Raw genomic sequence first — 24,136 nt, 5'->3', positions numbered from 1 at the left:
CCCCACCCCCAGATCCGAACCTGCAGCAGTGGAAGAGCTGGAGGTGGTCTCCGGTAGGCGGCTCCTGCAGGGTCCCCCAGAGGAGGGCGCGGTTCCCCTCCCCCAGGTGCCGGTCCGGGTCCAGCAGATGATAGAGGAGGCAACCTCTACCGCCGAGGCAGCCTTCCGGCGGGAGTGGGCTGCTCTAGAGAGCGAGCGTCTGCGCCTCAGCGATTGGCATATCTGCCTGGAGGAGCGCACGAAGGCCGAAGCTTTCCGTGCCGCCGCCGCCCGATCCGAGCTTGAGGCCGACCTGGAGTCCTACAGGAAGGGGCTCCGGAAGGTGTTTGACCGGGAGTTTGTGCTGACGACACGGGAAAAAGTCGTGGCGCCGCGGGAGGAGGCTATTGCCAAGGAGGAGGCCAGCCTCGTGGCTCAGCGGTTCTAGTTCGAGTCCCGCAGCCAGGGACTCGAGGTCCGCAAGCTGGAGCTCGACAAGCTCTCCGAGTCTCTGTACCAATGGCGCCAGGAGCTGCAGGCGACCGCCTGCAAGCAGGCTGTTGCTGAGATGGAGCTCGAGGAGGATAGGAAGTCCCTTGCAAAGCGGGAATCCCACGCCACCAACATGGAGCTCCAGCTTGCGCGCCAGCGCGAGGCCCTCAAGTCCCTGAAGGAGTCGGCGGCGAAGAAGGAGGCCAAGCTCCAGGAGAGGACCCGCCAGGTGGAAGCGGCCCAGGCAACACTGGACGCCCGGGTGTAGGAGGCGGTCCGGAAGCTGTAGGAGGACCAGCTCAGGGGGCCCAGCGGATCGTCGACTGGGCGAGCGAAGCGAGCTCAGCGCTGGTGCCACTTGGAATGAGTCCAATCCAAATAGCGTAGCCGCCAGCTTCGATTGCTGATGCCCTCCCAGTGCTGAACTCTGCTTCTGATAGACTCCGGCGCCTGGAGCCGATCCTTGCCGGTCATCTTGAAGCCGAGGGCCGCGAGCTGATCCGGATGGTGGCGGAGCACATTTTTACCTGCCTCCGAAGCCATGACCCCGCCATCTCGCTAGCCCCAGTCGTTGATGGTCCGGTGGCGGAGACGGAAGCTTCCACACGGGAAGGCGTGCGGGAGGTCGTCGACTTCGTTGCTGCTTACTTCAAGCGTGAGGCTGTAGATTCTGGAGCTGGTCCATCACAGCAGTAGCACTTTTGTTTTGTTTTTTGTAGATGTAAGAACATTGTACTTGTTGAAATTTTAAATAGAAGAAAATTTCAACTTAGCTGTTTGTCAGTTGTTCTGGTTTGCGTTATGCAGCACCTCGGCGCCCTGGCCCCCTGGTAGATAGGTTCAGTTGTTAGGACCTATCTGCCATCGGAGCCGAAGAAGACACTCCGGACCCCCGTATGAGGTTGAGCAAGCGTCCTTGGGCATAGGTGTAGCATAAATTGGAAGTCGAACGAGCGACTTATTCCCTGTATAGCAGAAAAAACTACAGATATGAAAATCAAACTCGCTTGTATGGTTGTAATGATACTGCAACTTAGCTATTTGACACATGCAGAATCGATCCGTGATGTCTGACTCAAAGCGAACGCTCCGGACCCCCTAGGAGACAGGCTCAGTTGTTTTGAGTCTGTCTACCATCGAGACTGGACCTCGATCTGCATGAAGTCTTAAAGCGGATGCCGGGACCCCCTGGTAGGTAGACTCAATGGTTTGAGGCTAGAAACCACCAGTCTAGGCCTAACCTGCATACCACTCAAGGTCGAAGCTTAGTAGCAGGCCCGCGGGACTTATTCTGGACCGGCCCCAAGCTAGTACGAGGTCCGGGGCTCCGGATACGCAGGTCCAGGCAGCTCAATGCTTGTTACAGAGTGGTGGAGTATGTAGACTTAGGGTATGGAACCAGGCTAAGGCGCTACACAGGGCTCCGGACCACTCCAGGAAACAAACACGACTTTACCGGACCTGGCTTCGATGTTCCGGACCCCCCGCTAGCAGTGGGTGAGGCCATTCTGTCGTACTCGATCCTTTGAGATATGGAGCTGGACCTGCCGTGTAGGACTTAGGAAGCCAACCCTTGAGCTAGAACGAGGTCCGGGCCCCTAATTACCCAGCTCCGGGTACTAGAGCACTCGTTACAGGGTGGTGGAGCGTGTAGGCTTTGGGTACAGAACCGGCTAAGCGGCTACACAGGACTCCGGACCACCCCAGGAAACAAGCACCCCCTCTCCATAGTGGGCCCCTAGGGGTCCAGACCCCTGTCCCAGCAGCAAAGGGGGTCCGGACCTGTACGGCAGTCCAGCAACTCAATACAGATCTTAGCTGTAGCGACAAGAGTGGAAGTCCGCGCGGGGGTTAGAAAGGGAAAAGCTTGAGAATCGAAATGCGGAATAAAATTTGACACAAAGACAGAACTGGGAGCAAATCTTTCCTTTGCAACTTGATATACATGGCTTGCGCGATGGATGCCAGAGGCCGGGTTTATGAGGGCGGACATCTACTACTCTGGGCCGCGCGTTAATGCTAGCTGATGGTGCGATGGATGCCAGAGGCCGGGTTTACGAGGACGGACCCCCACCGCTCTGGGCCGCACGCTAATTCTATCTCATTACAAAGGAAAAATTCATTTCCCTGCTCTGCCTAAGTGTAAAACTTACACAGATGCTCTATATTCCATGGGTTGGGTAGCGGCACCCCATCTTCAGTGGCAAGGCGAACGCATCTGGGCCGGCATACTTCTGTAACCTTGAAGGGACCCTCCCAGCTGGGGGAGAGTTTGTGGTGCCCTGCTCGGTTCAGGATCCGCCTCAGGACGAGGTCGCCAGCCCGGAGCTCCTTACTGTGCACGAACTGTTGATGATAGCACCTGGTTGTACCGTGCATTTCGGATTGCTGCTCGCCACCTTCGTTCGTCAACGAAGTCCACATCATTATGCCGCAGTTGTTCCTGCATGGATTCGTCAAAAGCCTGGACCCGTGGTGAGCCCAGGTGAATTTCCGGGGGAAGGCATGCTTCAGCCCCGTAGACCAGGAAGAATGGGGTCTCCCCGGTGGCTCGGCTGGGTGTGGTCCGGTTGCCCCATAGCACACACAGAATCTCATCAACCCATTTGGCACCATGCTTCTTCAAGCAGTTATAGGTGCGGGTCTTGAGTCCCCTGAGGATCTCTGCATTCGCTCTGTCGACCTGTCCATTGCTGCGGGGATGTGCCACGGACGCAAAGCATAGTTGGATGCCGATGTCCTCGCAGTACTCTTGGAAGAGTCTGCTTTTGAATTGGGTCCCGTTGTCCGCGATGATGCGGTTTGGGACGCCAAATCTGCACACAATGGACTTGAGGAATGCGACTGCTGATATTTTGGTGATGTTCACCACAGGGGTAACCTCCGGCCATTTTGTGAATTTGTCAATGCCGACGTAGAGGAACCGGTACCCGCCGACGGCACGGGGGAACGGCCCCAGGATATCCACCCCCCATACGGCGAATGGCCATGAGGGCGGGATCATTTGCAGAGCTTGAGCTGGTTTGTGTATTTGCTTTGTATGGAACTGGCATGCTTTGCAGGACTTTACTAGCTCAGCCGCATCCTGGAGTGCTGTCGGCCAGTAAAAGTCATGCCGAAAGGCCTTGCCAACAAGCGTGCGAGATGAGGAATGACTTCCACACTCGCCTCCATGGATCTCCGCGAGCAACTCGCAGCCCTATTCCTGGGAAATGCACCGCATGAGGATACCATTGGCGCCACGGCGGTATAGATCCCTTTCTACCACCGCGTAGCGTTTAGCCAATCGTACTATGCGCTCAGCGGACACATCGTCATCAGGAAGGATATTGTCTTTCAGGTAGTCCCGGATCTCGGAGATAAATGCATCGGGACCTCCCTAAGCAGGTGGGAGTGGCTCTCTGAGGTCTCCAGGATCCTCAACAGAGCACACAACCCAGGGCGGGTACCACAGGTGGAATGCCGCCGGGACCGGTAGCTTCGAGGTGCTAGCTTGATCCCCTTCATCCAGTTCGGCAGGCTGGGCTGTAGGTCTCAGCAACCGTCTTTCGAAGACGCCCTCGGGCACGGATGCCCAGGTAGATGCTCTCGCGGAGAGATCATCTGCTGCTTAGTTGAGTTCGCGGGGAACATGTTGCAGTTCCAAGGCGTCGAAGTCCTTCTTGAGCTTCCTCACGTGGATGAGGTATGCCGTGAGCTGGGGATTGTTGCAGCTGCAATCCCCTCGGATCTGCTTGATGATTAGCTGAGAATCTCACTTCACCAGAAGCTGTGGGACCCCCAGAAACAGGGCTTGTGTCAGGCCAAAGATCAGAGCTTCATACTCTGCCATGTTGTTGGTGGCCTTGAACTCAAGGTGCACCATGTACTTCAGAAGATCTCCGTTTGGGTCGATGAGGACCACACCAGCTCCAGCCCACTGCTTGCGGACGGACCCGTCGAAGAAGAGTGTCCAGTGGGGCTCGGTGAAGACTGGTGTCCTGACTTCCGGCTCCGGGGGTGTAACAGAACGGGCCAGATGGGCCGGGCCGAATCCGGGGGGGTTACTGTAGCTCGGCTACTGTAGCGCCGAAAAAATACTGTAGCGACGGGAGTATAGTCCCAGACTGGAAGTTGAGAGAGGGACGAGCCAGCTTAAATACCAGGCCCAGGGTAGTTGAATAACTCCGGTTGCAACCTTTTGCGCGAAGCGAGGACGAAAGCGCAAGAGAGTTATTTAGCAGGTGTGATTTACTCAACGTGCAGAGTAGATCTTAGCCGTTACCCCGGGTCGGGTCATTACAGGGGGTCCGGCGTTGAGGTCCGGACCCCCAAAATTGCTTGGAGAAGGAGTCCATTCTGCTATGAAATCAACCAGGATTTGGCTCTTGACTGCATGGCGGGGCTAGAATTCCAGCTGGAACTCAGCCAACTCTGCTGCCCACTTGGCGATGTTACCCATGGCGCTGGAGTTGTGCAGGATTGCTCTTAGTGGGTAAGAGGTCACTACGATAACTCTGTGTGCCTGAAAGTAGTGGTGCAGTTTCCTGGACGCAATAAGTATGGCATATATAAGCTTATGCGTCTCAAGATACCTGGCCTTTGCCTCGTGGAGGACTTCGCTGACGTAGTAGACTGGCTTCTGGATGGTCCGGACCCTGGCGACCGGGTCCGGCTCGCCCTTATCCACCACGTCAGGTCCTTGGGCCCCCAGCAGTTCTGGGTTCCCACTGGGACGAGGCTCCTCCGGACCCCCCTGTCTAGGGTCCGGACTTTCAGACAGAGGAGTGGCTGCCGGACCCCCCATGTCCGGGGTCCGGCTCACCATCCTTGGCCGGGGAGACCCTAGTGTCCCCCTGGCGAGCTTGCTCCATCATCTCGGTGACCAGCACCATGCTGACCGCCTCTGCAGACGCAGCAAGATAAAAAAACAACATCTCACCTGGCTCTGGAGCCACCAATACTGGCAGTGAGGTGAGGTGCTGCTTCAGTTCCTAGAAGGCTTGTTCAGCCTCTTCAGTCCAAGAGAATGGACCGGACCTCCTCAATAGTTTGAAAAAGGGGAGGGCCCTCTCAGCCAGCCTCGATATGAAGCGGCTAAGAGCGGCCAGAGATCCAGTAAGCTTCTGGACGTCCTTGATGCGGCCAGGAGGCCTCATCGCCTCGATCGCCTTGATCTTGGTTGGGTTTGCCTCGATGCCTCGATGTGAGACCAGAAACCCAGCAGCTTCCCTGCCGAGACCCCGAAAATGCACTTCTCGAGATTCAGTTTCGTGCGCGTGGCGCGCAGCTGGTCGAAGACGAGGGACAGGTCCTCAACTAGTGTTGTCCCTACCTTAGTCTTGACCACAATGTCATCAACATACACCTCAACAATATCTCTAATTAGATTACAGAAAGTTTTGTTCATAGCTCGTACAAACATGGGTAAGGCATTCCGCAGACCATATGGCATGACAATATAGCAATAAAGTCTATCAACTGTTACAAAAGCAGTATGCTTCCTATCCTCTCTAGACATCTGAATCTGGTGGAAACCAGAGTATGCATCTAGAAAAGACAAAAGGTCACACCCGGAGGTGGAGTCCACGATCTGATCGATACGTGGAAGAGGATAGGGGTCTCTAGGACATGCCTTGTTGAGGCTGGTGTAGTTGATGCACATCCGAAGCTTCCCGTTGGCCTTTGGGACGACGACCGGGTTGGCCAACCACTCGGGGTGGTGGACCTCCTCAATGAAGCCAGCGTGTAGCAGCTTGTGGACTTTTTCACGGATGAAGTTCTGCCACTCCATGGACTGCTTCCGAGGTTTCTGGCATACCGGCGTGGCGTCAGGGTAGATCCTCAGATGGTGCTCGATCAGTTTCCTGGGGATCCCGGGCATCTGTGACGGTTCCCAGGCGAACACGTCCACATTTGCCCGGAGGAAAGTGATGAGCGCGTCTTCCTATTTCTCTTCCAGGTTTCCCGCGATGCGGGTGGTCCTGGAGGAGTCCGCTCCGATCTGCACGGTCTTTACCGGAACATTGTCCGGATCAGACGGCTGAACCCTAGGTGCCTTTGCAGGCACCCTGGCTTGCGAGGTGGACGGGTCCTTCTCGGAACGTGCAGCCTCTGCCGGCAGAGCATGCAGTCTCTCAACTGCAGCGACGGCAACGGTGCGGTCACCCCGCACGGTGAGGACACCGGCAGGGGAAGGCATCTTCAGGACCAAATACCCGTAATGGGCAATGGCCATGAAGCAGTAGAGAGCCGGTCTGCCAATAGTGGCGGAGGACGGATGAAATTTCAGGTATGGCGGAGGCGGGGCGGCGGCGACGCGAAGGAGGCTGCGGGGCGGCGGCGGCGGCGCGGAGGCGGGCGGCGGCTGCGGCGTGGAGGCGGGGCGGAGGAGGCTGCGGGGCGTGGCTGCGGCGCGGAGGGCGGAGGTGGCTGGCAACGCGGAGGCGGGTCGGCTGTGGCACGGAGGGCAGAGGTGGCTGGCGGCGCGGAGGCGGCCTCGGGGCGGGCGATGGGCGGAAAGCAGCGTGAGGAGGAGAAAAAAATTCGGACTCGAACTTTAGGTATGGCGCGCGCCATGACAGGTGCTCCGCCCCTGCCTGCCAATGATGGCATTGAATGAGAGGTTCACCTCTGCAACATCGAACTGGACGCTCTCTGTGCGGAAGTTCTCCTTGGTCCCGAACGTGACCGGCAGAGTGATGCTCCCCAGAGGGAACACCGGATGTGGGCCCACTCCGGAGAATGGGCGAGAGGGAGTCAGCTTGGACTCCGGGATCTGCATCTGCTTGAACGCTGCATAGCTGATGACGTTGAGGCCAGCCCCTCCGTCTATCAGCACGTGATAGAGCCTGATGTTGGCTATGACAGGGGCGGTGACTAGAGGTAGTACACCAGCCCCAGCCATGTTCTCCGGGCAGTCAGATGGCCCGAAAGAGATGGTGGTGTTCATCCACCTGTGGTGCGGCGCCGTCTTCGGGACCCCCGGCTTCACCGAAAGGACCTCTCGGCGAAGGGTCTTCACGTCCCGCCGGGAGACAAGCTCCCCGCTTCCACCGTACATTACGTATAGCTTCTTGCGGCGCTCCTCTTTGTCGGAGTCGGAGTTGTCGTGGTGGTAAACGCCCTTCAGCTCCCGAGCGGGGGATTGGTACCCCAGCTCCTTTTCCCCGGCAGCGGCCTCGCTGTCGGAGGCTTTCTCCTTGCCAGACCGCTGGCGAGGAGGGGTGAGCCGTCCTTGGAGGCCTGCTCACGCCGCCCACTGACCCGCTTCGCGAGTTTCTGGATCTCGCGGCAGTCAGCGGCACTGTGCGAGGCGATGGGATGCACTGGGTATGAACCTCCGCTGCCACCTTGCGGGCGTGGGCATTTGCCATGTGCATTCTGGCCCTCAGCCACTGCCGCAGCAGCTGGACCGCCGGGATGTGGCTCCCCGCGACTCCGGTTCTTGTTCTTCTTTTTCTTGCCACCGCCCTGGGCGGTAGCCCCGGAGCCACCAGCCTTGGCGTCTCCGTCTTGAGGAGCTGAGTGCCATGCGCGGCCCTCAGCGGCCCTGGCACACTTGTCAGCCACGGAGAAAAGTGTGGTAACGCTTTCCACCTCGTACGTCGCCAGTTTCTCGAGCATCTTCTCATCATGTACCCCCTGGCGGAAAGCAGTGATAATAGATGCATCAGAGATACGAGGAATGGTACCCCGTACCTTGGTGAAGCGCGAGATGAATGCCCAGAGCGTCTCTCTGGGTTTCTGCCTCACGGTGTGGAGGTGAGCTTCCACACCATGCTGCTGGTACGCACTGGCGAAGTTCGCCGTGAACCTCGCACAGAGCTCCTCCTAGGACTGAATCATCCCAGGAGTGAGGTTCATGAGCCAAGTCCGGGCTGGCCCAGTCAAGGCTACATGAAAGTAGCTCGCCATGACGGCGTCGTTACCACCAGCTGCAGTGATGGCGTTAACATACACCTGCATGAATTCCGACGGGTTAGTGGTACCATCGTACTTCTCCGGCAGGTATGGGCGGAACTTGGACGGCCATGCCACCGCGCGGAGGTGATCCGCCAGCGCAGCGCAGCCCACCCCAGCCACCGGGGTGCCCGCTTGTATCCGGGCGTTTCCTGGAGGCTTGGATGCCGCTACATCCAAGTCGGCGTTGAGGTTGCGGCCCTCAATGTTGAGGCGGCGTTCTCGTGCCCTCTCCACGGAGATGCGGGCGTCCTCACCCGCACGCCTGCGGTTGAGCTCCGCCCGCAGGTCTTCTGTTTGTGCACCCCTCACCATGGGGGAGTGCACGGATGCCGACGCACCACCCTGGCGCCGGTGGTAGGGTACCACCGCATTGCCAGGCGGAGGTCGTTGCCCAGTCCTTGCAGAACTGGGGGAGGCCAGAGCTAGATGGAGGAGACGGTCAACGTCGTCCCGCCACTGCCTCAGGGCATCTGGCGAGGCTGTAGCAGCTGGAGGGTTGCGAAGCAACTCAATAGCCGCCGCCAGCGCTCCGCCGCTCGCAGCTTGTGAGGGGGCCTTTGACGGGCACCTTGACTCTTGCCGACGTGCAGCGCGATCCGCCGCCGACGGTGGCTGCTCCACTGGCACGGTTGCCCTCCGTCATCTCCACGTCGTCGTCGTGGTTGGAGTGCTCAGCCACCCGAACCATGGAGACGAGCAAAAGATGAACTAAAACCAGCTAAAGCCCCCTACCTGGCGCGCCAAATGTCGTGGTGTGTGAACCCATAGCCGGGTGGCGTAATGCACCCGCCTAAGCCCAGAGGGTGAGTACTCGGGGGTTAGCTAGGACTAGTTCGATCTTGCTGGAAGAACACGATGAACACAATAGGTTTAGAGTGGTCCGGGCCGCCGAAGCGTAATACCCTACGTCCACTGTATGTTGTATTGCTTTCGCTCTCAAGAGGTTGAGAGTCTTGGCGTGTCTAGTGCTGAGTCCAGCGTGAGTCCGTGTGTGCAGCGAGCGCCTCCCTTTTATATCTCAAGGGAGTCGTGTACATGGCCGTTGGGTCCCTTACAGGTGGGCCCAATCGATGTAGTATAAAATAACATACTGGTCATACATTATGGCGTTGCAGGCAAAGGAGATCTCATTCCTGGATTTCCTTTCTCTGCCCGCGAGAATCCTCCGTCCAGCATATCCATGCCCTATCTTGTCGAAACGGTGCCAGGGTGTAGCTTGCGGCATTGCCTGCAGCGTAGCTGAACGGGCCGTGTAGCTTGAGACGTAGGCGGCATGATGGAAAAGTGACGTGCCGTCGTATCTATTTAATGCGGCAGACGGGCTCTGCGCGGATGCGGCGTATGCGGCTGCACTGTGTACTTCGGTAATATACGGTCTATAGTGAGGCCTGACAAAGGCTGCCCGGCGTGCCGCGGCGGCAGAGCACGCCTCAACCACCCGCATTGAATGCGGTGGGTGGGCGAATCTTCCAACGGAAGACTCGCGCCCGCGCCCGCGGGACACGTGGCGCCCCCGGACCCCGCCCCGGTAGTATGCTGGTTCTATGCGCGTGGGAGGTCCGGACGGGTGCGAGGAGATCCCGGACCCCTATGGGGGGTCCGCGCCCTCGGTTGTTGGTTCGGAGCTTCCCCTCTTCAGGGACACGTAGCGTCACCGGACCTATCCCAGAGCGGGGAGCGGGTCCGGGGCCGTTGGCCCGTTGAGGTAAGAGCCTGACCCGTGGGGCCCGACTGCTCCGCCTCTTATGGTGTAGTTACAGATGACTACGCGAGTCCTGCCTTGCTGGAATAGGAGTGGGTATCCCTGCTATAGGGTACCGACACGTACCATGTCGGCTAAGAGCAAATATAATAATAGACTTAAAGCCAAACTAGTCAGCAGTTTTGCTGATATGGAGGAGAGGAGAGAGAAGAGAGCTTGACTCTTGTTCTAGCATCAAGTTTGGCACGGAAGTATAGGTATTTGTGGGCCCAAATAGAAGTGTGTGTGAGGAAGAGTAAGAAAGAGAAATGTATCACATAATAATAATAAATTTTATAATAGACAAATATGAGACAACTATTATATGACTTGGCTCTTAGCACTTGATTTATAGCCAAACACTTATCTCTACTATTAACTATGCTCTAAGGGAGCAGCCCAAACATGATACGAGGCACTTGTCGGGTCGGCTCGAGCCCCAAAGACCTCATGTCATGTCTAGGCCAGATAAAAACTCATGCCATGGGCCGGTCCATAGGCCTCGTCTTTGCTGGCCAACTATACCCTAAACTTCCCTCCGCCTCACGACACAAGTCGTGCACGTAATTCAAGATTCAAGGGAAAGGGCATATAGTCTAGTGGTTATAAGAGACTCCGTAACACCTGACATCCTGGGTTCGACTCCTCATGAGAGCGAATATTCTGATATTTAACGGCGTTGTGCATTAGATGGTAGGCGACGTTTCCGTCGACAGCGAGGTGATTGTGGTGACTTTGTCAATCTCGAGGATTTGTCGGCTCAATCTTCGAAGATGCTCATAGGGGTAGGATTCAAGATTCAAATTTTTAAAACTTTAACCTACGATTAATCTTGTATAATTAAAATTTTTGTCTCGTAACAATCGAATTATCGTATTTATATTTAAAAATATTTCATATGACTTCTTAAAAATATAGTTTGTTTTAACTATAATTTTGTTGCTACAAATATTATATTATAGAAAATATTAAAAATTAATTATTATTATTATTATTATTATTGATGAACGTGTCAAATTTAACCACATCTTATATTCTAGGTCGGAGGGTAGTGGCACCATGCCGCCTTCGCTCATTCGTTCATCTAGATCGGGCGATACTTATTTTGAGACAAAAAAAAATCGGACGCTAACAGAACCCATTTTGGAGCCGTCGTTCTGGCGTGTTCAGGGTCAGAATCCCTCGGGCACTGCTCGTGCTGGACCCTAAACCCTAAGGCTGCAAGGCCTTTCGTCTAGTCAAGTCTCATTAACGCAACGCAAGGGAACCCTGTCGCGTGGCACGGAGGCACCAGCGGCGGCCCACTAGCACACACCGCCGGTTCACTCCACATATACAAACGGCTGCGGCGGAGCGCGAGTGCAGAGCGAAGCGGCGCCCGTGGCGTGCGGAATCTTCGCCGGACGCATCGGTGCTTTTCCATCCGCTGCATCGTGCCTAATTGCGTGAAGGGTCAGGGATATATTTGGAACACAGCCTTGTGCATAGCAAATGAACTGGTATTGCTCGACTTGTGTCAATGGGTGGCAGACCGATCCCGGCAGTAAGACTAAGAGCAAGTATAAGTAACGGGTGAATAGCGAGAGAGATCCAACGTGGGTGAGAGAGAAAGAAGGCGAAAAAAATAGGCGAGTCGCAAGAGGCCCGATTGAGCCAGCGATGTGCACTATTTGACAGCAGAGTTGTCCTCTCGCCCGCTTCCACGTCGAAATTGAGGAGTTAAAACGGCGGGGGTCCAACACTACCGCTGCGCAACTCAATCTAGCGACGCCCGCGAGCAGGCGAATTCATTAAACTTACTCTAAGGTATCCGCGAACGTGCAACGGAAACTGCCGGCTGGTGTCACCTCACCCCGCGGCGCGAGCAGCTGCAGAGCTAGCCAAGAGGCTGGAATATACACGCACAGCATGCAAATGAACTGATTTGTTTTTTTTTAAAAAAAAGGAGATAACTTTGCTTTGAATTGAAAGCGATACTAATGAACTGATTTGTTACTTGTACCCTTTGATATTGCTCGACTCGTGTCAACAGGAAGACGTGCCACGATGGGAGACGGTGCGTGCAGAGAAGACGTGCCACGCGACCCACGTGCATCGGAAACCTGGATCGTAACCGAAACGGAATGGATGAAATCTCGGCAGATTGATTTCTGGGCGGACGGATCGCTCGCCTTCCGTTGCATCCGGCTCCGTTTCCAAATCGCCGCGGCCCGGCTCTCCGTGTCCCGCACGACCCGGCCGTTCCCGATACACAACCGCCTCAAACGCAAAGCCGCTATTATAAATGGGATTGCAGCGCACCCGGTTCCGCGCTCATCTATCCTCTCCTCTCCCCATCTCGTCTGAATCCCTCTCGTCTCGCCTCTGCTCTCGCTCGGGGTCTTCTTCTCGCTGCTACCCCAGTTTCCGCTGTTGGCCACCGATAGTTGGGGACGCGTGTTGCTGCCGGTGTTAGTTCTCGGGAGGGTCGATTTGGTTTTCAACTTTTCATCTCCGGCGTCTCTTCCTTACTGGAGATCAAGCGAAAGCCGGCAGATCGTGGTATGCCTCTCTCTCTCTCTCATCTATCTTTTGTCCGTCTCCTTTTCCTTTTCAGATCTTTACTGGACAAAATCTCTTTTTATTGCTGATATTATGCGGGTGTGCTTGTGTTGATACTTGCTTAACTAGCGCATCTATTAGTCACTTAGGTACAGGTTGCACCGGATTAGCCGGTGCAAGTGGAGGTGATTGAGATTTCTTTTGCTAATGTGAGGATATGGAAATCGAGCATCATATATGCTCTGGGGCACGGCGGTTAACTTACCAACTGATTGGAAAAGCGTGAAACTGCCAAAATCAACATATCTAGAGTAGAGAGGCTGAGATTATTAGTAGATCCGTTTTATATGCATGCTACTCTTGGTGGACCGTGTGCTTGCATTACAGAGCTCATGCTGTACATATCAGCATCTTCATAAACCAATGAATGCGTACTTGTGACAGATGAGCCTAAGTGTCGGCATACGGTCCCCTAGCGTGGTCAAGGAGATGGCTATCACATACATATATTACTACAAAATTTCATGTGCATTTTAGGCAACCAAATATAAATATTTGTTGTGTGTCTTAATATCTAATTTTAGGTACCTAGCTTGCAAATGTATCTCACTATTTTTTTTTTACAAAATGCAATTGTTTGGTTACAAGTTGAGCACTTAAATACTTTCTAGTGTAGGGGAGTTACTTTGAGGGTGGCTATGTGATTGTGATTGATGGAGTCGAGCAACAAATTCATCAATCACTTTCCTCGGTGTACATTCCTTTTTTTAAGTACGCATAAAAATTTTATATGTAGCAAGTAGTAACACACTTTGATACAGTATAATCATAGTTCGTTTTTCATGTGTGTAGGAAATTTGGCTTACCATCAATCAATAAGATGGTTTTTCGCCCAACGCAACGGAAGCCTCGACAAGAGGTGTCTAAAATCTTAAAGAAGTCTCGAAAAGAATACCGGAAAACTCAGGAAAATATGAGAGTCGGTCCACTACCCGTTAAACAATATCCTTTGAAGAATAGTAACACTGGTCGATTGGAAGCTAGGATAATGGGAAAAAGTGATAGCAAGTCAAATCAAGTTCAACCTACCTCAAGCTTGAAAAGTCACTTGATTTCTTCTGAAGAACAAAAGATTTCTACTCTCTTGAGGTCATGGGAAGATATGGATGCTGCATTGAAGAAACCACATCCCTTTAAGAAGAAAGTAGAGGTTCCTAAAGTTTCACCGCCGACTCGTTTGAAGGCTATGCCGGAATTGGCTCACAAGGAAATCAAGAGATCGAAGGAGCAATCAAAATTTGACCAAGGGGAAGCCATCAATGTTAGAAAAGATGGTACTGAGAAATTGGATTTACCAAAGAGTTCCAATTTGTCTGCAATTCCAAAAAAACCTAATACCTTAATGGAACATAAGCTCGTGGTTTCTAAGAATAATTGCTCAGATGAATGCAAGGAAAAACATGTTGGAGTTGAGAGTAGCAAAGGAAATTGTAAAGACCATGCAAGTGGAGGTCTTGACATTCATGGTGCTCTTCATAAGCCGGAAGATAATAAGTCTTTGAATGGTAACCAACCGATGCAAGGACTTAGAAATTCAGGTAAGAGTTCCTCCAAAACGTTTGATGAGGATCTTTCAAGACGCCGAAGAGATAAGGCATTACATAAGGAAGATGGCCATTCTCTCCATAATGCTGACCAAAGAGGGCTCACAGAGATAAACTTTGAGTTGAGTAACAAGGGTGAAGTCGCTAAATGTGATGGAAACACCAATAATGGCATGCCTAAGAAGAGGAAGGTACCATCGTTGGAAGTAAACCCTAAGACAATTGAGTTTAATGATAGTAAAGATTTTCAAGGAAATAATATGGTTAGTAGGCCGAGGAAGAAACAAAGATGTGTGACAAGTAACGATGAAGAGAAAGGAGCAGAATATGGTGGTGGTGATTTTGGTCCTATGGGTGTGGAAGATGACATTGCTAGATCTATGTCACAAGCCACTATTTTGAAGGATGGTCATGCTAAAGTCTTCGTGCCATTATTTGTCGAGCAACAACGTTGTTGCTCGAAGCCCATTGACATACCTCATTGGAGGTATAATAGTTGCTCCAATAATAAATTTGAAGTATTCTTGTACTCTTTCATCTTTGTTCTAATGTTTTGGTTGTTTATGTCAACAGCGGAATATTTAAAATAGATGGGAAGGAATACATGTCAGTGGCTGGACATTTGTCGAACAAATCATGTGAGGAAGTGTGGAGTTTATCCAGACAACTGACTCCATTGGTTGAATTGAAAAGGTTTTCAAGGTTGGAGGTGTGGCCTAAGGCATGGGAAACATTGAAACCAAATGACGGCAACATTGGCATGTATTTCTTTCCTCTTGATATGAGGTGCCTTACTTAACCTTTGCATATCTTTTCTTCACTTCTACCTTCCTTTCTGTAAGAGTAAAATGCCTAATCTTTTTTTTTCAATTCCTAGGCAAGACAATGACATGGATCAACTAATTAAAGAAGTCATAGAGGATGATTTGGTTTTGCAGGCTATTATTGGTGATGTTGAGATGTTGATATTCCCATCTATTTTATTGCCTAATCGCCACCAAAGTATGTATAGCGCGTTCTCTTGTCAAAATGCGATCTCTTCAATTGATGAAGCTTTTTTTTAACCTGTAAGATTTAAGGTTCTGTTTGGATGACCTAGGACTAAACTTTAGTGCGTGCCTGTTTGGATCCATGGACTAAACTTTAACGGGGACACATAAAAAATTTAGAAATATCATATTTTTCCCCCTTGGATTATTCTGCCCTTGTGCCTGCATGCGCATAGTGAGGGGTACTTTGATTTTTTTAGCAGTTCGCTCAGTGGCGGAGCTACACTTGCTCGTTGGGGTCCGCCGACCCCTATGGTTTTCTAAAAACTCAATGGGAATTACTGTTCATCACTGTTCTCTAAAGGCGAAGACCCCGGTGTGCGATAGTTGAGACCTCGTCTCCATTTTCGGCTGGCTTCGCCCCTGATTTGCTGGTTGGTTTAGTCCAAATTAAGTGGGTTTTAAGGACTAATGGACTAAACTATAGCCTACATTTTAGTCCACCTATCTGGATCACCTAATAGACTAAACTTTAAGCCTAGCCTAAGGTGAGTTCATGGATACCATCCATTCGAGGCCTAATACTAGTTAGTAGTTATGATATCCTGTTCTTGATAAATCAAATTTAAATTTTCCAAATCAGTATCTGCTTAGGTTAATCAAATTTAAGTCTTTGCATTTGTACTTTTTACTTCCGTGATCATTCGATCACAATGTTCTCTTATATGTGCAGCATTTCAGAGAAAATACTACCTGTGGGGAGTATTCAAGCCTAGAGAAGATAAAGGTGTTGCTGCAGAACCACCAAGTGCTATAGAGCGTTTTGCACATGAGGTAGAGAAGGAAAAACAGTGGCATATCTTGGTCGACCAGCAGGATGAAATGATTCTGAAGACAAGCACCATGAACAATCTGCCGATTAAAGGCCTTCAAGTTGAAGCTAGTCGTGTCAAAGGGCCACCTAACATGAGCTTTGATGTTAAAGCTCCTAATGAAGGGACACAAGCAGAAGCTGAAGCTGCTCCAGTTGCTACTAATGCTGCTACATCACCTGCAAACCATGGACAGATTGATCCAACATGTATGGGACTTCCCGCAGGCAGGCTTATGGGTTTTGTCGCGCGACGGACTCCGAAACTTGAGCAACTTGTTCAAGAGATGAAACATGAAGGTGTATTGGTATTTGCTATGGAGGGTGACAGTTTGGGTGCCGAATCTTGGCCAGGCAACATGGCTACTGCCGTGCAGAAGTAGGGGTAAGAGCATAAGTGCTGTGCTCTATGGAATCGGACCTCAACCAGCGTCCCTTGTCGGCATGAGCAGAAGGATGCCTAGCTTGTCCAAGTAAGACGATACGGACTAGGGGTCTATTCATTGATGAAGCAGCTCGGGGGATGTTGAGCAGGAGCAGGACTTGGATTAGAGAGTATTTACTGCCTTTGTACCACACCTTCTGTGCCAATCTTTTCAGAGAAGGCTGCAGTAGGGAGTTCACATTTCGCAGTTTGTACCTCGTCCTAGACTCCTAGTAACGTGACGAAGTGTACCTTAGTCCAAGTCTAGTTTCGACTTATTAGACCAAGATGTAAATACTATTTAACATCAGCTTGTGTTTTCTGAATGCTTTGCATTGCCCGCTGGCCACTTAGACTATTCACACTCATTTTCCTCTATTTTTCTTCTCTAAAAGAATATTTCTAGTCTGGTCATCGAGATTCTCTCCATTATACTCAGTTTTCCTGCACCCATCCATCCTCTACATCTCTCCTTTACCTGATGTGGGGCCCACTTATCATAATTTTTTTCCTCCTTCCTACCCAATCCCCTCCGCCCCCCCTCTCTCCTCCCTCTCCCATCTCTCCGCCCCTCTCGCAGGCCACTTCCCCATGGCGGGTGCCCGCGCAGGCCATGGCGGCGGCCGGAGCCGCGCGTGGTCCGGCCACGCCTCCCCGCCGACCGCCCGGCTCTCTCGCCGCCCCTCCTCTGCTCCATCCGCCACCGCCACCGCCCCTTGAGCTCGCCGGCCTCCATGGCTGCAGCAGTGGGCTGGATCCGGCGGCACCACCTCCCGCCTCGACCGGCGCCACCTCCCTCCTCCATCTTCCCTGCTCCCTCCTTGCTCGCGCTTGTGCTCTGCTCTTGGGCCATGGCGGCGGCGGCCTCCCCCCCCCCCCTCTCCTCTCCCTCGCCAGCGGGGCGCGGGCCATGGGGGCGGAGCTCCAGCACTGGAGCCTGCGGAGCGTGAGCAGGGGGCGGCGGCGGCGGCGGTGGACCATGGGCCTGGGGCAGCTTCGGCGACGGCAGACGCGTACGCGGAGCCCCGTGCGCGTCGGCGACGGAGGCCCGCGCGGCGCGACGGAGGAGGCGGACTGCGAGCAGGGGGAGACGTCGGAAGTGCAGGCAGACGCGGACGGCCGCGTTCTCCGCCGCCTCGCCCCCGTCTCTCTTTCCTGCTCCGGTCGGCCCCTCCCCATGCCTCCTCCTTCCGCCGACGAGCTCCGCCGCGGCGTCCTCCCTCTCCGCGTGCGGCGGAGCCCCCTCGCCGCGCACCGGCCTCACGGACCATGGCGGGCGCCTCAAGCTCGGCGTTGCGGCGAAGGCTCGCCTCGAGCTCGGCGGCGCGGCGGGCGGAGGCCGCGGGATGCGCGGCGCGTGGCCGGGCTCGAGCTCCGCGCGGATCCCGTCATCCCTCTCCCTCCCCGACCGGCATCCATGGCGGATCCATGGCGGCGGCCATGGCGTGTCCGCGCCGCCCCTCCCCTCGTCCCTCCTCCGACGAGCAGTGGCGGCATGGGCGCAGTGCCGCCGTGCTGTCCTAGCACAGGCGCGAGAGCTGGGTGGAGCGCGCGGGCCCACACCAGGGGCCACGTCCTCCCATAGAGGAGTTCCTCTACTCCCTAGGAATAGAGAATCCTGAATCTCGCCCTACATCTCTTACAGTTTTACTACACTGCTATCTTACTCAGAAATATGCTAATCTCGCCCTAGTAACGTGGTTTTACATCATTGAACTGATATTTAAAAAGTACATTCCTAAACATTGTTATGATTCTGCTGCTATAAATATCGTAGCATGCAAAAAATTTAGAGCCAAAGACTAGTTCAAAAACTATGCCAATCTGCCTTATATTTTAGCCCAAATTAAAGGGAGTAGTTACTATAGTATTCGATGGATGACCTTATGTTCTTGACCCCGTGTGTTCAATAATTCCATCTGAACGCTGAAAACGTGTGTTTGCATGGGGAGCTGTATAACTCCCTCGATCTATCGTTAATGCATGCGACAGTGTGAATATGATCTCGGCGCGTAGTCAATTTCGTGTCCATTCTCTGAACAACGCTACCAGTCGCTAGCTAGCCTCCTCTTCCCGCCACCGTTCTCGCTTATCGTTCACACAAACCTGCTCCTGGCCTGCTGCCCGGCTATGTATTACTCCCTCCTTCCCCGTTTATAAGGCATGGTGGAACATGACACGGTCTTCTAAACAACACTTTGACCATTTATTTATCATATATTATATCACTTTTGATTATAAACTTATAATCATTGTAAAATATATTTGATTATGAATCCAATCATATGAAATTTGCATTATAAAAATAAAAATTTAATAGTCAAATTATTGGTCAAAGATGACAAGGTTTGAATCTTGATATACGTGTATGCCTTATAAACAGGGAAGGAGGGAGTAAGTTATAAGTTTTCGTCAATACTAATTCAATCAAATACTAGTAATGTGCCCAGCATTTCAAGCACCGAGGCGGCTTAAGACGGCTAGTTGAGGAGCCAATAATCATTGTTATGGCTAATATAATGGAACGACGAGGTCCTCTTAAAATTTAACAAAACCAAACGGGACAGTGTGCAACAGCGTGTGTACGGTCTAGCTACCAACCACGTGTGCCCTCCCATTGTTTTCCAGCCGCCGTAGCAGGATCCGTGTTCTACGTTCTATGGGGACTGTGTAGTCAAGTCCTTATATCTAGTGTGCTATGACCAGGGTTTTATTTCCCAACCGGTTTCCGGTAACCGCCGGGCTCCGGTTCCGGTTTACCAGACCGATTTGACCGGTTACCGGTGGAAACCGATTGAATTCAAATCCAAATTCAAATAAATTCAAATTTTCCCGTGCAACCGGTTCCGACCGGTTTACCGGCCGGTTTTACCGGTTTACCGGTCGGTTTGGCCGGTTTGAAATTCAAAAGCTCACATGCAACCGGTTTACCGGCCGGTTTTACCGGTTTACCGACCGGTTTGACCGGTTTACCGGCCGGTTTGACCGGTTTGATCGGTGGGCCTTCATGGGCCGGCCCATTTTTTTTCTTTTTCTTTTTTGATTTAACTTTAAATTCCCACAAACTATACTAAATGAATGAATTTTTGAGAAAATTTGACACCATTAGATTCATCACACCTTGAAGTATTTTTAGGAATTTTTTGGGAATTTTTCATTTTTTGAATTCAAATTTAAAATTTAAATTTTGGTCGGTTGGGTACCGGCCGGAACCGGAACCGGACCGGACCGGTTTGACCGGTAACCGGTCAAACCGGACCGGTTCCCACCGGTTAGGTTAACCATGGCTATGACACGAACCTGGCGAAATCTCTAGGCTGCTCTATAATACAATGTCCAACTTTGGTGGTACGTAGACTTGGAACAGTGAACAAAGAAAGACGTGTGCAGTGCCATCGGATCTAGCGTACGCTTTGCTTGTTTGTTTCCACGAACTTTTTTTAAGTCCCCGTCACATAAAAAGAATTTTACTATTTTAATGTATAAAATAAAATCTGTTTATCAGTACAACCATCGCCTCCAACTCAGGCCGATCGAGGACAACGCAAGTGACCAGGAGGAGCAGCAGTAGTGTCTTCTCGCTCCCTCTCAGGCTTTTGATCTTTTTCTGGGTGGCTTAAGTAGACGTCCGGTTGTGAATTTTGTAATAAGCTGATTGTGTTCACTTCAGACTTGCGCTTGGGGGGTACTCGCTTAGGAAGCCTAAGCCTGCTACCCACCCCTCTGTAGCCTTGCTTGAATCAAGTCAGGCTAGGAGGGTTGCGTTCTCTCCCTTCGCTCTTTTCTCTTGTACTGCTGTGGGCAGTGAACTCCTGTATTTCTGTTTTCTTAATGGAAATGGGGTTAATCCTCGGTTCGAAAAAAATAAAATAAAATCTGTTTATAAATTTTTTTTGGCAGCTGAGTGCTAATTCGCGAGACGAATCTAATGAGCCTAAGTAATCCATAATTTACTACAGTGATGCTGCAGTATCTATCCGATAATCATAGATTAATATATCTCATTAGATTCATCTCGTAATTTAGCTCTAGGGTTCTACAGTTAGTTTTATAATTAGCATTTATTTAATACTTCTAAATACTAAGATTCTCTTTGATGTGACATGAACTAAAATTTAACCTCTCAAAACAAACAAAGACTGATGATGATTCAATGGAACTGAAGTCCTCGAAAACTGAAGACATGTATGACCGTGAGCGCTCGAGCATGTGGTCTAGGTTGGCAAACCGTCTAGCTCATCAGGCTATTGAATTCGAAGAGGGGAGAGTGTGAAACATTACAAATTTCCAGATATCACGGTGCAAGAGAGGGTGACTTCAAAAACTGAATTTCCATCGATATGGACCAGCAGGACCCTTCCAGAATCCAGAGGCGGGGCACATTGTTGTCTTTGACTCTTCTCTGCCAAAGTTCAGTCCAACTGAATTCTCTCGGGCCGTGTTTAGTTCTCCTTACTAAAAGTTTTTAAAATAGAATCTTTTACATTTGAGATGTTATACATAGACTAATCACAAAACTAAGTACAGAACATCATTAGCACATGTTTACTATATCAATTTATTATCTAATCACAGACTAATTAGGTTTAAAAGATTCATCTCGCAATTTACAGATAATTTGTGAAAACCAATTATTTTTGTCTACATTTAATACATCATGCATATGTCTAAATATTGATGTGCTGATGTGTAAAATTTTTGACGGGAAACTAAACAAGGCCTCAAATCTATCTTTGTACAATCCGATATGATGGCACTACAGGTTTGTATTGTATCACAAAAAAATGAAAATGACTCCTCTATTCTATCTAAGAAAGTAAAGATTGTTTTCCGTTGTGACGGATTGATGGACAACCATTTTCAGGCAGCAAAGTTTTGATCGATCAACCAACAAAATCAATGAATATCACTACTACAAGCTAGTTGCAACTACCAGTAATCAACATGTTTGTTGCTCTGCAACTGCAAGAATTGCAGTGCTTGGCTGCAGATACTTGTCCTGTATACTCGCACCACGGTCGCAGCCATTAATGGCGACGACTAGAGGTATCTAGAGAGCAGGTAGGCGCTGACGCAGGGCGACCCGCTCCAGACGCCGGAGTGCAGCCTCAGCACGGCCCTGGCCGTCTCCTTGACGCCCGCGTCGCAGTCCGCCTGCAGCACGCAGCAGAGCTTCCCCACGGCGCCGACGCGCGCCATCTCACGCAGGACCTCCGGGGACGCCGCCCGGCCGCCCACGGCCGCCAGCACGCGCACCGCGCAGGCGTCGGCGGCCGCGGACACGCGCAGCAGCCGCCGCGCCACCACGGCGACGCCCGCCGGGTGCGCCGCCACCGCCGCGCGCCCGTCCGCGCACGCGCACAGCTCCGCCAGCAGCGCCATGGCCAGCTCCGCCGCCCTCCTGCCAGCCGCCGCGGACGCCGCGGACGGCGGCGGCGGCGCGTCGAGCTCTAGCTCGATGGCCTCGTGCGCGGCGCCGGCCTCCACGATCAGCGCGCGGTTCCGGCCCACGGGGCACGCGTGCAGGAGCGCGCGCAGCGCGGACCGCGTCGCGCTTGGGGACAGACGGTCGCGCACCACCACCGCGACGGCGCGGAAGAGCTCCGGCCGCAGGCGCTCCAGGACCTGCGCGCTGCACGCCTCCGTAACGGCGTCCAGCAGCTGCACCGCGCTCGCTCTCGCCGAGTCGCCGGGGCCGGGCACGAGTGCTACCAGTACGTCCGTCACCGCGTCGACGAGCTCTTGAACGTGGTTGTCGGCGACGAGGGGGCGGAGCTCGTCCCCGGAGATGGCAAGGGCACGGACGAGAGACAGGCACGCCGTAATGGTGGCCATGTCGTCGTGACAGCTCTTGATCTTGGCGCGCGACACGGCCAGGCGGAGCACGCGCTGGAGCACACCGGCGTCCACCATGTTCCGGCGCGCCACGTCGTTCTGTGCCGCGACCTCCGCGGCCTCGCGGAGCACGTCAACCGGCGGGCAAGACGCCGTGGACAGCAGCTTCCTGGCGACGTCGTCCTGCCGGAGCCCTGCACCCTCAGGCTTACTACTAGCCCCGGCCGCCGGCATGGAACTCGGGCGCCAGGACTGGATGAGCCTCCGGAGCGTGTGGTTGGGGGTGAGGTCGGCGAGGGCGAGAGGCTGGCCGGTGACCGGGCAGGTGGCGTGGCCGGCGGCGAGCCAGCGCTCGATGGCGCGGCGGTCGTAGGTGATGCCGGTGGGCGCCGTGACGGGGTCCTGCATGGGCTGCAGCGAGATGGGGCACATCAAGTGGTGACGCATGCCACCCATGTCCTCCTCCATTATCTATCACCACCAGCACCGTGACTTGGAATGGAAGTTGGAACTGAACACGGACATGACTCATGAGGCTTGGGGTTGCTCGCTCGCTTTATATAGCGAAACTGGTGAAGCGGTGCACTGCATACCAGGGGTTGACCTTGACTTTTGTGAAAAATTGAAAGCCGAAATACTTTTTGAAAAAAAAATAACAGGAGCATTGTTATGTTAGGCCCTGTTTAGATCCAAAAGATTTACGTCCAAAAACATCACATCGAATATTTGAATATATGCATGAAGTACTAAATAAAATTTATACAAAACTTTTTGCACTGATGGGTTGTAAATCGCGAGACGAATCTAATAAGCCTACTTAATCTATGATTTGCAACAATGGTGCTACAGTAATCGTCCACTAACTATGGATTAATTAGTAATTAATTAGACTCATTAGATTCATCTTGTGATTTACAACTCATCCGTGCAAAAAGTTTCGCAAATAAATTTTATTTAATGCTCTGAAATAGTAAGATTTTCTTTAAAAAAAATTGTCAAATCATCTAAACACGGCCTTACTCAAGAGAGGAGAAGCAAATCCAAGTTCTTACAATACTAATATTATGGAAAAATTGAAAGCCGGAAACTTTTACAGTCACAGTGTGCTGAAGAAAACGATTTTTAGTCGACTGCGCATGGAAAAAAGAAAAAGAATACTTTAAGTGTGACTTTTTATTAAATACAAGAAACGCCTTATATGGATGGATAGATGGAAGGAATACATGGGGTGTGTTTAGTTCCCACAAAATTTCCAAAATTTCCAAACTTTTCATCACATCTCCTATCACATCGAAACATTAAATATAGCAAATGACCCATGCATAGAGTACTAAATGTAGTTAAATAAAAAAACTAATTGCATAGTATTGATGTACGTTGCGAGACGAATCTTTTGAGCCTAGTTAGGTCATGGTAGGACAATATTTACCACAAACAAACGAAAAGTGCTAAGTGTGCTACAGTGACTTGACGTGACTTTTTCTCCCACCTTTTCCCCTCATCTAAACACAGTCATGGATGCAACAAAATTGAACTCAGGTAGGTGAGTCCTACTTGACGTAAACAAACTGATGAACACGTGTGTACGGGCCTATACATAGTGGCGTGTAGGGGTACTTAGATGAGCTCTACTTAGGCCCTATTTAGTTCTAAAAAATTTTCCTACAGATCTTCAGATATATGCTTGGAGTATTAGATGCAGTTGAAAAAATAACT

The 24,136-nt window shown here is 51.9% G+C and overlaps 2 protein-coding genes across 2 annotated transcripts; one reads left to right on the top strand and one right to left on the bottom strand.

Moving 5' to 3' along the window:
* The first annotated feature begins 12,484 nt into the window (after positions 1–12,484).
* On the top strand, positions 12,485–16,859 carry LOC120696776. The gene is made up of 5 exons (XM_039979759.1): positions 12,485–12,697; positions 13,550–14,788; positions 14,875–15,087; positions 15,179–15,303; positions 16,024–16,859. Exons 2-5 carry the CDS (start codon positions 13,578–13,580, stop codon positions 16,542–16,544), a joined length of 2,070 nt encoding a protein of 689 aa, XP_039835693.1. The 5' UTR covers positions 12,485–12,697; positions 13,550–13,577; the 3' UTR covers positions 16,545–16,859.
* Positions 16,860–21,301: 4,442 nt separating this feature from the next.
* Positions 21,302–22,937, bottom strand: LOC120696775 (E3 ubiquitin-protein ligase PUB23-like). The gene has a single exon (XM_039979758.1). It carries the CDS (start codon positions 22,886–22,888, stop codon positions 21,626–21,628), a length of 1,263 nt encoding a protein of 420 aa, XP_039835692.1. The 5' UTR covers positions 22,889–22,937; the 3' UTR covers positions 21,302–21,625.
* Between the last annotated feature and the right edge of the window lie 1,199 nt (positions 22,938–24,136).

This window comes from Panicum virgatum, chromosome 3K (genome assembly GCF_016808335.1).
Source record: "Panicum virgatum strain AP13 chromosome 3K, P.virgatum_v5, whole genome shotgun sequence".
Taxonomy (NCBI): Eukaryota; Viridiplantae; Streptophyta; class Magnoliopsida; order Poales; family Poaceae; genus Panicum; species Panicum virgatum.
This window is presented reverse-complemented; position numbering and strand designations above follow the sequence as displayed.

Coding starts and splice junctions, on each gene's coding strand:
- LOC120696776 (XM_039979759.1), top strand. CDS start 13,578: ATGGTTTTTCGCCCAACGCAACGGAAGCCTCGACAAGAGGTGTCTAAA. Junction 14,789..14,874: donor ATTGACATACCTCATTGGAG/GTATAATAGTTG, acceptor TTATGTCAACAG/CGGAATATTTAAAATAGATG. Junction 15,088..15,178: donor TTCTTTCCTCTTGATATGAG/GTGCCTTACTTA, acceptor TTCAATTCCTAG/GCAAGACAATGACATGGATC.
- LOC120696775 (XM_039979758.1), bottom strand. CDS start 22,888: ATGGAGGAGGACATGGGTGGCATGCGTCACCACTTGATGTGCCCCATC.